Source organism: Passer montanus, unplaced genomic scaffold, assembly GCF_014805655.1.
Source record: "Passer montanus isolate IOZ18808 unplaced genomic scaffold, ASM1480565v1 scaffold373, whole genome shotgun sequence".
Lineage (NCBI taxonomy): Eukaryota > Metazoa > Chordata > Aves > Passeriformes > Passeridae > Passer > Passer montanus.
The window spans coordinates 22,127-35,376 of NW_024368519.1; the positions used below are offsets into that span (position 1 = coordinate 22,127).

Sequence of the window (13,250 nt, forward strand, 5' to 3'; positions counted from 1 at the left end):
TTTTTGGGTTTTTTTACCGATTTTTGGGGGGTTTTCAGAGAGCCTTTTTTTTTTGGGTCTGGGGGCTTTTCTGGGGCCCGGGGAATTTGGGGAGGGGTCGCGAGTGGGGTCAGGATCTTTAGGGATTTTATTTAGAAATTTTTGGGATTTTTTTGCCGATTTTTGGGGGGTTTTCAGAGCCTTTTTTTTTTGGGTCTGGGGGCTTTTCTGGGGCCCGGGGAATTTGGGGAGGGGTCGCGAGTGGGGTCAGGATTTTTAGGGATTTTATTTAGAAATTTTTGCGATTTTTTGCCGATTTTTTGGGGATTTTTTTGCCGATTTTTGGGGGGTTTTTCAGGGCCGGGTTTTTTTGGGTCTGGGGGTTCCGGGGGCCCCGGGAATTTGGGGAGGGGTCGGGAATTATTTTAGATTTTTTTGTTATTTTTTCTAGGATTTTTTTGCGATTTTTTGCCGATTTTTGGGGATTTTTTTGCCGATTTTTTTGGGGTTTTTTTCGGGCCGGGTTTTTTTGGGTCTGGGGGTTCCGGGGGCCCCGGGAACTTGGGGAGGGGTCGGGAATTATTTTAGATTTTTTTGTTATTTTTTCTAGGATTTTTTTGCGATTTTTTGCCGATTTTTGGGGATTTTTTTGCCGATTTTTTTGGGGTTTTTTTCGGGCCGGGTTTTTTTGGGTCTGGGGGTTCCGGGGGCCCCGGGAACTTGGGGAGGGGTCGGGAATTATTTTAGATTTTTTTGTTATTTTTTCTAGGATTTTTTTGCGATTTTTTGCCGATTTTTGGGGATTTTTTTGCCGATTTTTTTGGGGTTTTTTTCGGGCCGGGTTTTTTTGGGTCTGGGGGTTTCCGGGGGCCCCGGGAATTTGGGGAGGGGTCGCAACCGTGGAGATTTTTGGGGATTTTTTTGCGAATTTTTAGGATTTTTTGGGGATTTTTTTTTGCCAATTTTAAGGGGTTTTTAAGACCGCGGGGTTTTTTGGGTCTGGGGGCTTTTTGTAGGGTTCAGGGAATTTGGGGAGGGGTCGCGAGAGGGGTCAGAATTTTAGGGAATTTTTTAAAAATTTTTTGCCGATTTTTTGGGGTTTTTTTGCCGATTTTTGGGGGGTTTTCAGAGCCGGTTTTTTTTTTGGGTCTGGGGGCTTTTCTGGGGCCCGGGGAATTTGGGGAGGGGTCGCGAGTGGGGTCAGGATCTTTAGGGATTTTATTTAGAAATTTTTGGGATTTTTTTGCCGATTTTTGGGGGGTTTTCAGAGCCGGTTTTTTTTTGGGGAAAAAGGGGGATAAAATGTGGAAAAAGGGGGATAAAATGGGGGGAAAGGGGGATAAAATGGGGGGAAAGAGGATAAAATGGGGGAAAAGGGGATAAAATGGGAATAAAATGGGAATAAAGTGGTCAAAAGGGGGCTAAAGGGCGTCAGAGCGGGGCTAAAAGGGACAAAATGAGGCTAAAAATGGGGAAAATGGGACAAAGCACAACAAAAACAGGGCCAGAGACAAAAAGGGGCTGAAATGGCCAGAATGGGAGTGAATTAAATTAAACTGGGGCTAAGCAAGGAGGAAATTAGGGGGAAATGGGAACAAATTTGGGCAAAATGGGAACAAATTTGGGCAAAAATGGGAACAAATTTGGGCAAAAATGGGCCAAGACATGGCTGGAATTGCCAAGACATGACTGATACACAACTTAAATGGTTAAAATGGGGCTAAACGGGGCCAAATTTAGGCTAAATAGAACAAAAATGGATATAAAATGGGAATAAACGGGGCCAAATGTGGAATAAACAGGGCCAAATTTGGGTTAAAATCGAGGGGTTTGGGGGACGCAGGGACTGAAGTGCTGGGGACAAGACACAAAACCACTCCACCTCCAATTTCTGCATTTTTACTGCCGAATTCCGCGGTGGGGATGAGCTGAGTCTCTCCCGGAGCTCTTTGGCGGATGACATTGGAAGAACAGCAGAGGATGATGATGGTGATGATGAAAATGATGAAGATGAACGCGCCCTTTGCCCTGAGGGGATCCCGGCTGAGGGAACAGGGCGGGAGCGGCACAACCGGCCCGGCCGCCGCCCGAGGCTTGGGTGGAAGGTGGTGACACCTTTGAGGCGGTGACACCTTTGAGGCGGTGACACCTTTGAGGCGGTGACACCTTTGAGGCGGTGACACCTCCGTGAGGGAAGCGCTGACGGCCTCAAGCCGCAGCCGCGCACCACAGGGCGGGCGCGGGCTCTCACCCACATCCTGAGGGCAAACCCACCCGGGGCGTGCTCAAACCGCTGCCAGGACGCCCGGAGCGCGTAGCGGCGATGCCCAGCGGTGTGGCAGGGCGGGCGGGCGGCGGCAGGAACGGGGATTTGCCGCTCAAAGCCGCTCCCGGAGCCGCCGCCGCCTCCTCCTGAGGCGCCGCGGACAAAATGGCGGCCGCGGCCCTGCGGCTCCCTCAGCGCTTTTCCCGCCCTTTGCGCGGCCACGCCCCCTCCCGCCGCGCCCACCAATCAGAGCCCGCCGTTCGCCCCTCGGCCCCGCCCCCTCGCCGCAGTCCCTGAGGGGAGCCGCCGCTCCGCGAGGGGAAAAAATCTTTTTCTGAGGTAAAAATTTGGATTTCTGAGGTAAAAATCACCTGTTTTGGGGCCAGAGGGTCTTTTTGAATGGAAAACCGTCGTTTTCTGAGGTAAACCTATCTTTTTTCCCGAGAGAAAACCTCATTTTCAGTGATTCAGTGAGCCGCTCAAAGCCGCTCCCGGAGCCGCCGCCGCCTCCTCCTGAGGCGCCGCGGACAAAATGGCGGCCGCGGCCCTGCGGCTCCCTCAGCGCTTTTCCCGCCCTTTGCGCGGCCACGCCCCCTCCCGCCGCGCCCACCAATCAGAGCCCGCCGTTCGCCCCTCGGCCCCGCCCCCTCGCCGCAGTCCCTGAGGGGAGCCGCCGCTCCGCGAGGGGAAAAATCTTTTTCTGAGGTACAAATTTGGATTTCTGAGGTAAAAATCATCGGGTTTAGCGCCAGAAGGTGTTTTTAAATGGAAAACCTTCGTTTTCTGAGGTAAACATATCTTTTTTCCCGAGAGAAAACCTCATTTTCAGTGATTCAGTGAGGTAAAAATCACCGGTTTTGGGGCCAGGGTTTTTTTTGTGGAAAACCGTCGTTTTCTGAGGAAAACATCTCTTTTTTTCTGAGAGAAAACCTCATTTTCACTGATTCAGTGAGGTGAAAATCACCAGTTTTGGGGACAGGTGTTTTACTGAAAACCATCATTTCCTGAGGCAAATCTATTTTTCTGAGGGAATTTTTTTTTTTCAGGCAGAATTCTGATTTTGTAAGGTAAAAATCACAGGTTTCTGGGGAAAACCCTGATTTTCTGAGGGGAAAACAATGTTTTCTGAAATAAAAGCACATTTCATGAGGTGAAATTAAGGGAAAAGGGGAAATTATTTCCTTTTTCCAATGCTGGAGTCTCCCAGGACAGCGATGGAAGCAAGGACAGAATGAGGGTAAGTGGAATAAACACCAATTTTAGGTGGTTTGAACCCAAAATTCCCACAAAAACGTCTAAAAAAACTCCACATTCCTTTTTCCAAATCTGTTTTCAGCCCAGACTCAGCCCCTTTATCTGTAAAACTCATCACTTGCTGCTAAAAATTGACATTTTGGGACAAAAGTTGCTTTTTTTCCACTTATCTCCTGCCAAAGTTGCTGGAATTGGAGGCTGGGGGTACCAGGAATCAAAACTACCCCAAAATAAGGAAGATTTGGGGTTTAATAAATTTATTTTTCAACTGCAGGTGTGACATCCAATTTGGGCTAAACCCTCTAATTTCAAACTAAAAATCCGTATTTATTTTGGAATTCTGTACTAATAAGGATTTTTCTTTTAAACCTTTCATGGAATTGTCATCCTTTGAAAACTTTTCCCACAATTTTGGGACATTTTGTTTTATTTTGGGAACCCTAAATGACATTTTTGGGGCGATTTCTGAAAAACCTTTGCGCTTTTTAGGGGAAAAAATCTTTTTCTGAGGTAAAAATTTGGATTTCTGAGGTAAAAATCACCTGTTTTGGGGCCAGAGGGTCTTTTTGAATGGAAAACCGTCGTTTTCTGAGGTAAACCTATCTTTTTTCCCGAGAGAAAACCTCATTTTCAGTGATTCAGTGAGATAAAAGTCACTGGTTTTGGGTCCAGGTATTTTTTAATGGAAAACCTTCGTTTTCTGAGGTAAACTTGTCTTTTTTCCCGAGACAAAACCTCATTTTCAGTGATTCAGTGAGGTAAAAATCACCGGTTTTGGGGCCAGAATTCTTTTTAAATGGAAAACCTTCGTTTTCTGAGGCAAATCTTTTTTTCTGAGGGAAAACTTTTTTTCGGGACGAATTCTGATTTTGTAAGGTAAAAATCACAGGTTTCTGGGGAAAACCCTGATTTTCTGAGGGGAAAACAATGTTTTCTGAAATAAAAGCACATTTCATGAGGTGAAATTAAGGGAAAAGGGGAAATTATTTCCTTTTCAAATCTTTTTTTCTGAGGGAAAACTTTTTTTCGGGACGAATTCTGATTTTGTAATCACAGGTTTCTGGGGAAAACCCTGATTTTCTGAGGGGAAAACAATGTTTTCTGAAATAAAAGCACATTTCATGAGGTGAAATTAAGGGAAAAGGGGAAATTATTTCCTTTTTCCAATGCTGGAGTCTCCCAGGACAGCGATGGAAGCAAGGACAGAATGAGGGTAAGTGGAATAAACACCAATTTTAGGTGGTTTGAACCCAAAATTCCCACAAAAACGTCTAAAAAAACTCCACATTCCTTTTTCCAAATCTGTTTTCAGCCCAGACTCAGCCCCTTTATCTGTAAAACTCATCACTTGCTGCTAAAAATTGACATTTTGGGACAAAAGTTGCTTTTTTTCCACTTATCTCCTGCCAAAGTTGCTGGAATTGGAGGCTGGGGGTACCAGGAATCAAAACTACCCCAAAATAAGGAAGATTTGGGGTTTAATAAATTTATTTTTCAACTGCAGGTGTGACATCCAATTTGGGCTAAACCCTCTAATTTCAAACTAAAAATCCGTATTTATTTTGGAATTCTGTACTAATAAGGATTTTTCTTTTAAACCTTTCATGGAATTGTCATCCTTTGAAAACTTTTCCCACAATTTTGGGACATTTTGTTTTATTTTGGGAACCCTAAATGACATTTTTGGGGCGATTTCTGAAAAACCTTTGCGCTTTTTAATGCATTTTTTTACAGTTTTCTGCTGTTTTCGCTGTAATTTTTTGCTCTTTTCACTCCAAATTTTCTCCCACCATTTCAGCTTCCCCCCCTTAGGTTGCTGGGCGCTATTTTGGGGTGATTTAACCAATTTTGGGCGTTTTTTCCTCAAAAACACACTCGAGTCTGGGGGGGAAATGATTTATTGGCTCCCTCAGTGCTTCTTGCTGGCGGCGGCGACCTGGAGAGGAAAAATGGGGGGAAATTGGTTAAAATGCTCAAATTTGAGATAAAACAGGGGGAAATTGGTTAAAATGCTCAAATTTGAGATAAAATAGGGGGAAATTGGTTAAAATTGCTTGAATTTGAGGGGAAATTGGTTAAATTTGCCGCAAATTCAGCTGAATTTGAGGGAAAATGTGGAGAAATTGGTTAAAATTTCCCCAAATTTGAGAGAAAATTGGCCCAAATTCAACCAAATTTGAGGGAAAAGTGGTTAAAATTACCCAAATTCAGCTGAATTTGAGGGAAAATGTGGAGAAATTGGTTAAAATTTCCCCAAATTTGAGAGAAAATTGGTTAAAATTGGCCCAAATTCAACCAAATTTGAGGGAAAAGTGGTTAAAATTACCCAAATTCAGCTGAATTTGAGGGAAAATAGTTTAAAATTGCCCAAATTCAGATGAATTTGAGGGAAAATTCTGGAAAAGCCCAGGGCTCACCTGCCCAGCAATGCGATCCAGGTCCCGCTGCCCCTGTGGAGTCAACTTCCGGCCCCTGGGTGGGGAAAAACGGGGAAAAAATGGGGAAAAAGGGTAAAAATGGGGAAGAAATCGTAAAAACTGGGCAAGTGACCAAAAACCAAACAGACAAAAACCCCAAAATCCCAATTTTTCACCCCAAATTCCCCAGTTTTAGTCCCAAAATCCCAGTTTTTTTCCAGAAAACTCCCCAAATCGCCGTTTTCCACCCCAAACCCCCCGTTTTTCCCACAAAAACCCCAAAATCCCCGTTTTTAGCCCCAAACTGACCCATCCTGGTCCTTCTCCACCACCTTGAGCGTCTCCAGGGCCTGCAGCACCCTCTGGACCACAGAGCCTCCCAAAATCCCTGTTTTTCACCCCAAACTGCCCCAAAATGCCCGTTTTTCACCCCAAACCCCCCGTTTTTCCCACAAAACCCCCAAAATCCCCGTTTTTCACCCCCAAATCCCCGTTTTTAGCCCCAGACTGACCCGTCCTGGTCCTTCTCCACCACCTTAAGCGCCTCCAGGGCCTGCAGCACCCTCTGGTCCACAGTGCCTCCCAAAATCACCCAAATCCCTGTTTTTCACCCCCAAAACCCCCGTTTTTCACCCCAAATCCCCTGTTTTCGCACAAAACCCCCAAAATCCCCGTTTTTAGCCCCAAACTGACCCGTCCTGGTCCTTCTCCACCACCCTGAGTCCCTCCAGCACCCTCTGGACCACAGAACCTCCCAAAAACCCCCAAAACCACAGTTTTTCACCCCAAAACCCCCGTTTTTCGCACAAAACCCCCAAAACCCCCTGGCCACGGCGCCCGAGCCGCGGCTGAAGTGGCTGGGCCGGACGCCGCGGCGCTGCCGGCCGCCGTACACCTTGGCCATGGAGCCCACGCCCGCCCCACCCCGCAGGTACAGGTGACGCGCCGTGGAGGCTGAGGGAGGACAGGTGAGACAGGTGAGACACAGGTGAGACACACCTGGGACACACCTGGGACAGGTGAGACCCCCAGGAAACCAGAGAGACCCCTGGGATAAGGGGAACAGGAGTGACCCCGCCCTGCAGGTACAGGTGACGGGCTGTGGAGGCTGCGGGGGGACAGGGGAGACACACCTGGGACAGGAGAGACCCCCAGGGATAACGAGAGAGACCCCTGGGATAAGGGGAACAGGAGTGACCCCGCCCTGCAGGTACAGGTGACGGGCTGTGGAGGCTGCGGGGGGACAGGGGAGACACACCTGGGACAGGTGAGACCCCCAGGGATAACGAGAGAGACCCCTGGGATAATGGGAACAGGAGTGACCCCGCCCTGCAGGTACAGGTGACGGGCTGTGGAGGCTGCGGGGGGACAGGTGAGACAGGTGAGACCCCCAGGGATAACGGGAGAGACCCCCAGACCTTGGCCATGGAGCCCACGCCCGCCCCACCCCGCAGGTACAGGTGACGGGCTGTGGAGGCTGCAGGGGGACAGGTGAGACAGGTGAGGGACAGGTGAGACACACCTGGGACAGGTGAGACCCCCAGGAAATCAGAGAGACCCCTGGGATAAGGGGAACAGGAGTGACCCCGCCCTGCAGGTACAGGTGACAGGCTGTGGAGGCTGCAGGGGGACAGGTGAGACAGGTGAGACACACCTGGGACAGGTGAGACACACCTGGGACAGGTGAGACCCCCAGGAAACCAGAGAGACCCCTGGGATAATGGGAATGGCAGTGACCCCGCCCCGCAGGTACAGGTGACGGGCTGTGGAGGCTGCGGGGGGACAGGTGAGACAGACCTGGGACAGGTGAGACCCCCCAGGTAATGGGACAGACCCCCAGGGAACCAGAGAGACCCCAGGGATAACGGCACAGGTGAGACACACCTGGGACAGGTGAGACAGGTAAGGGACAGGTGAGACAGACCTGGGACAGGTGAGACCCCCAGGTAATGGGACAGACCCCCAGGGAACCAGAGAGACCCCAGGGATAACGGCACAGGTGAGACACACCTGGGACAGGTGAGACCCCCAGGTAACAGGAGCCACCCCCGGTACCGGTACCGGGCTCACCTGGGGGCTCAGGACCCCTGGTACCGGTTCTGGCCCGGTTCTGGCCCGGTTCTGGCCCGGTTCTGCTCTCACCTGCCCGCGTGTAGAACCAGTTCCCACTTGGGGTTTGACCCCGGTACCGGTTCTGGCCCGGTTCTGGCCCGGTTCTCACCTGCCCGCGTGTAGAACCAGTTCTCGTCGTAGGGCGCCAGCTCCTTGTGCTTGGCCAGCTTCACCGTGTCGGCCCAGTCGGGCACCTTCAGCTTCCCCGACCTGCAACGGGACCGGGACCGCGTCAGAACCGGGTCAGAACTGGGACCGGGGTCAGAACCAGGACCCGGTACCAGTGAATGGAACCAGGAATTGGGGAAGAAACCGGGAATTGGGAATGGAACTGGGAATGGAACTGGGAATTGGGAAAGAAACTGGGAATTGGAAATGGAACCACATCGGCCCAGTCGGGCACCTTCAGCTTCCCCTTCAGCTTCCCCAACCAGAACCGCGTCAGAACCGGGACCCGGTACCAGTGAACGGAACCAGGAATTGGGAATGGAACTGGGAATGGAACTGGGAATTGGGAAAGAAACTGGGAATTGGAAATGGAACCACATCGGCCCAGTCGGGCACCTTCAGCTTCCCCAACCTGCAACGGGACCGGAACCGCGTCAGAACCGGGTCAGAACCGGGACAGAACCGGGACCGGGTCAGAACCAGGTCAGAACTGGGACCGGGTCAGAACCGGGACCGGGGTCAGAACTGGGGTCAGGAATTGGGAATGGAACCGAGACTGGGAATGGAACTGGGAATGGAACTGGGAATTGGGAACGGAACCACATCGGCCCAGTCAGCACCTTCAGCTTCCCCGACCTGCAACGGGACCAGAACCGGGTCAGAACCGGGATCAGGAACTGGGACAGAACCGGGACCGGAACTGGGACAGAACCAGGAATTGGGGAAGAAACCGGGAATTGGAAATGGAACTGGGAATGGAACTGGGAATTGGGAACGGAACCACATCGGCCCAGTCGGGCACCTTCAGCTTCCCTGACCTGGAATGGAACCGGGACCGGGGTCAGAACCGGGACCAGAACCGGGACTAGGGTCAGAACCGGGACCAGAACCGGGAATGGCACCAGGAACTGGGAATGGAACTGGGAATTGGGAATGGAACCACATCGGCCCAGTCGGGCACCTTCAGCTTCCCCAACAGGGAACTGGACCAGAACCGGGACCGGGGATTGGGAACGGGACCAGGAACAGAACCGGAGACTGGAACTGGTACCGGGAATGGAACCAGAACCGGACCGGGACCAGAACCAGGAATGGCACCAGGAACTGGGAATGGAACCAGGAACTGGGACCGGTACCGGGAATGGAACCGTGAGCTGGAACTGGGAATTGCAGCGGCACCGGGAACTGGTACCAGAACCAGAACCGGGAACTGGACTGGGGCCGGGACCAGGAATGGAACCAGAACTGGGAACGGGAACTGGTACCGGGAACCAGAACCAGGAATGGAACCGGGACCAGAAATGGAACTGGGGAACTGGAGCTGGGAATGGAACCAGAACCGGACCAGGACCAGAACCGGGAATGGAAGCATGAGCTGGAACTGGGAATTGCGGCGGCACCGGGAACTGGTACCAGAACCAGAACCGGGACCAGGAATGGAACCAGAACCGGGAACGGAACCAGAACCGGGAATTGGGAACGGGACTGGGACCGGGACCAGGAATGGAACCAGAACCGGGAACGGAACCAGAACCAGGAACTGGGAACGGGAACCAGGACTGGGACCAGGAGTGGAACCAGAACCGGACGGTAAATGGAACTGGAACTGGGAATGGAACTAGAATTGGACCGGGACCAGGACCGGGAATGGTACCAGGAACTGGGAACGGGAACTGGCACCGGGAACCAGAACCAGGAATGGAACCAGAACCGGACCGTAAATGGAACTGGAACTGGGAATGGAACCACCGGGACCAGGACCAGGAATGGAACCAGAACTGGGAACGGAACCAGGACCAGAACCGGGAATGGAACAGTGAGCTGGAACTGGGAATTGCAGCGGCACCGGGAACTGGTACCAGAACCAGAACCAGGAGTGGAACCAGAACCGGACCGTAAATGGAACTGGAACTGGGAATGGAACCGGAATTGGACCGGGACCAGGACCGGGAATGGTACCAGGAACTGGGAACGGGAACTGGCACCGGGAACCAGAACCAGGAGTGGAACCGGGACCAGAAATGGAACTGGGGAACTGGAACTGGGAATGGAACCAGAACCAGACCAGGACCAGGACCGGGAATGGAACCGGGACCAGACTGGGACCGGTCAGGACCAGAACCAGGACCAGGAGTGGAACCAGAACCGGGAACAGAACCAGAACCGGGAATGGAACCGGAATTGGACCGGAACCAGGGAACTGGAACTGGCACCAGGAACCAGAACCAGGAATGGCAGCGGCACCGGGAACTGGTACCAGAACCAGAACTGGAATGGGACCAGGACCAGGAGTGGAACCAGAACCGGACCGGGACCGGGACCAGGACCAGGAATGGCAGCGGCACCGGGAACCGGGACCAGAACCGGGCATTGGTACCGGGAATTGGAAATGGGAACAGCACCGGAACCGGGACCGGGAATGGAACCGGAAGCGAAGTGGGAATGGGAAACGGAACCGGGGCCAGAACCGGGATTCAGCACCAGGGCCAGAACCGGGAATCAGGACCGGAACCGGGACTGGGATCGGTACCGGGACCGAACTGGAACCGGGAGCGGGAGCAGGAATTGGTACCAGGATCAGAACCGGGACTGGGATCGGTACCGAGGACCGGAGATCGATATCGGGAACTGGGAATCGGAACCGGGACCGGGAATCGGAGCCGGGAATAGAACCGGGACTGGGATCGGTACCGGGACCCAACTGGAACCGGGAGCAGAGCCAGGAACGGGGATCGGTACCGGGGACAAAAGATCGATACCGGGAACTGGGAATCAGAGCCGGGACTGGAACCGACACCGGGAACCGGAACCGGAACCGGGACCCGGTAACGAGATCGGCACCGGGAAACGGAACCGGAACCGGGAATTAGCAACGGGACCGGGAATCGGAACCGGGAATTAGGAACGGGATCAGGAACCGGAACCGGGACCGGCACCGCCCGAGGACCCCCGCGAGCCCCTCCCCGGCCCCCCCGGTCCCCCCTCACTTCTTGAGGAAGGCCGCGAGCGCCCTCACGAACTCCTGCTGGTTCACGTCCTTCACCGTCACGCCGGGCATCTGCGGGGACACGCGCGGGGTCAGCCCGGGCCGGGTTTCACCGGTTTTTTCCCGGTTTTTTGCCCGTTTTTAACCGTTTTTGCCCCGTTTTTCCCGGCCCCGCTCCCGCCCTCACCTCGCCGCCGCCGCTGCCGCACCGGAAGAGGCCGAGCACGGGGCCGCCCGCGCCTCCAGCAGGGGCCCAAACCTCGCGAGACTCCCCCGGCCAATCCGCGCCGGCGAGAGAGCGCCCCGGCCAATCAGCGGCCAGGCCGCGCTGTGATTGGTTGGCGCCACGGCGCTGGGAAGGGTTCGGTCGGCGTGGCCACGCCCACCGCGGCGCGGGCGCTGCTGATTGGCGGAGCGGCTGCTGAGGCCCCGCCCACTGCGGGGATGGCCCCGGGCCAGCGCCGGTGTCCCCAAAGGTCACCAGGGGTCACCAGGGGTCACCAGGGGTCACCAGGGGTCACCAGGGGTCACCAGGGGGTCCCAGTGACCCCGGGGTGTCCCCAGGGGTCCCTTGAGTGTCCCCCGTGTCCTCAAGGTGCCGCTCGTGTCCCCGAGGGTCCCTCGGGTGTCTCCAGGGCTGTCCCCAAGGTGTCCCCGATGTCCCCAAGGTGTCCCCAAGTGCCCCAGTGCCACCCCCAGAGGTGTCCCCAATGTCCCCAGAGGTGTCACTCGTGTCCCCAAAGATCTCTCAGGTGTCCCCAGTGCCCCTGTGCCACCCCCAGAGGTGTCACTGCTGTCACCAAGGTGTCCCCAAGGGTCCCTCGGGGGTCCCCAATGTCCCCACAGTGTCCCCAAGGTGTCCCCAGTGCCCCTGTGCCACCCCCAGAGGTGTCCCCAATGTCCCCAGAGGTGCCACTCGTGTCCCCGAGGGTCCCTCGGGGGCCCCCCGATGTCCCCAAGGTGTCACCGGTGTCTCTGTGCCACCCCCAGAGGTGCCACTGTGGGGTCCCCAATGTCCCCAAGGGTCCCTCGGGTGTCCCCAATGTCCCCGGGTGTGTCCCTGTGGGGGTCCCCAATGTCCCCACAGTGTCCCCAAGGTGTCCCCAGTGCCCCAGTGCCACCCCCAGAGGTGTCCCCAATGTCCCCAGAGGTGCCACTCGTGTCCCCGAGGGTCCCTCGGGGGCCCCCCGATGTCCCCAAGGTGTCACCGGTGTCTCTGTGCCACCCCCAGAGGTGCCACTGTGGGGTCCCCAATGTCCCCAAGGGTCCCTCGGGTGTCCCCAATGTCCCCGGGTGTGTCCCTGTGGTGTCCCCAAGGTGCCACCAATGTCCCCACGGTGTCCCCATGTCCCCAAGGGTGTCACTGATGTCCCCAAAGTGTCTCCAAGGTCCCAGTGCCACCCCCGGGGTGTCCCCAGGGGCCCCTTGGGTGTCCCCAAAGTGTCCCCAAAGTCTCTGTGCCACGCCCAGCGCGTCCCCATGTCCCTGTGGTGTCCCTGGGTGTCACCAAGGTGTCCCCAAAGGTGTCACTGATGTCCCCAAGGTGCCACTGGTGTCCCCAGAGGTGTCCCCAGAATGTCCCCAATGTCCCCGTGGGTGTCCCTGGGCGTGTCCCAAGGGTGTCCCCGCTGTCCCCACAGTGTCCCCATGTCCCTGTGATGTCCCCAGAGGTGTTCCCGGTGTCCCCGAGGTGTCACCAAGGTCCCCAAGGGTCCCTCAAGTGCCCCAGTGCCACCCCCGGGGTGTCCCCAATGTCCCCAAGGTGTCCCCAAATGTGTCCCCAATGTCCCCAGGGGTCCCTTGGGTGTCCCAGTGCCACCCCCAGAGTGTCCCTGTGTGTCCCCAAGGGTGTCAATGATGTCCCCAAGGTGTCCCCAATGTCCCTGTGATGTCACTCGTGTCCCCAAGGTGTCCCCAGTGTCCCCGTGGGTGTCACTGATGTCCCCAAGGTGCCACTCGTGTCCCCAAGGTGTCCCCAGAGGTGCCACCCCTGTCCCTGTGTGTCCCTCGGGTGTCCCAGTGCCACCCCCAGAGTGTCCCAATGTCCCCAAGGTGTCCCCAGTGTCCC

At 54.6% G+C, this 13,250-nt stretch overlaps 2 protein-coding genes across 3 annotated transcripts in view; both read right to left on the minus strand.

Annotated features, from left to right (window-relative positions):
* The window catches only part of LOC120506080 (cell adhesion molecule 4-like), a 12,124-nt gene extending 9,888 nt beyond the window's left edge, over positions 1-2,236 (minus strand). The window contains exons 1-2 of the mRNA XM_039717216.1: positions 2,184-2,236; positions 1,862-2,007 (exon numbers count right to left, since the gene is read on the minus strand). Coding sequence (XP_039573150.1) covers positions 1,862-2,007; positions 2,184-2,236 — 199 coding nt within the window. The remainder of the gene's footprint in view (positions 1-1,861; positions 2,008-2,183) is intronic.
* A 3,047-nt stretch (positions 2,237-5,283) lies between these two features.
* RPS19 (ribosomal protein S19) lies at positions 5,284-11,446 on the minus strand. Of its 2 annotated transcripts, XM_039717220.1 has the most exons (7): positions 11,370-11,443; positions 11,184-11,254; positions 8,138-8,238; positions 6,738-6,870; positions 6,429-6,479; positions 5,917-5,971; positions 5,284-5,435 (listed from the first exon to the last, which is right to left on the minus strand). In XM_039717220.1, exons 2-7 carry the CDS (start codon positions 11,252-11,254, stop codon positions 5,409-5,411), a joined length of 438 nt encoding a protein of 145 aa, XP_039573154.1. In that variant the 5' UTR covers positions 11,370-11,443; the 3' UTR covers positions 5,284-5,408. The 2 variants fall into 2 exon arrangements, with proteins under 2 accessions (XP_039573154.1, XP_039573155.1); XM_039717221.1 differs by lacking the exons at positions 5,284-5,435; positions 5,917-5,971; positions 6,429-6,479; positions 6,738-6,870 and adding an exon at positions 7,450-7,688 and having other exon boundaries at positions 11,370-11,446.
* Between the last annotated feature and the right edge of the window lie 1,804 nt (positions 11,447-13,250).

Bases quoted from the DNA above. Each gene is read 5' to 3' on its own strand.
- RPS19 (XM_039717220.1), bottom strand. From the start codon at position 11,254: ATGCCCGGCGTGACGGTGAAGGACGTGAACCAGCAGGAGTTCGTGAGG. The intron at 6,871-8,137 runs GTGAGAACCGGG...GTCCTCCCTCAG, and splicing joins CTGGTTCTACACGCGGGCAG to CCTCCACGGCGCGTCACCTG. The intron at 5,972-6,428 runs GTCAGTCTGGGG...TTCCCCACCCAG, and splicing joins GTGGAGAAGGACCAGGACGG to GGGCCGGAAGTTGACTCCAC.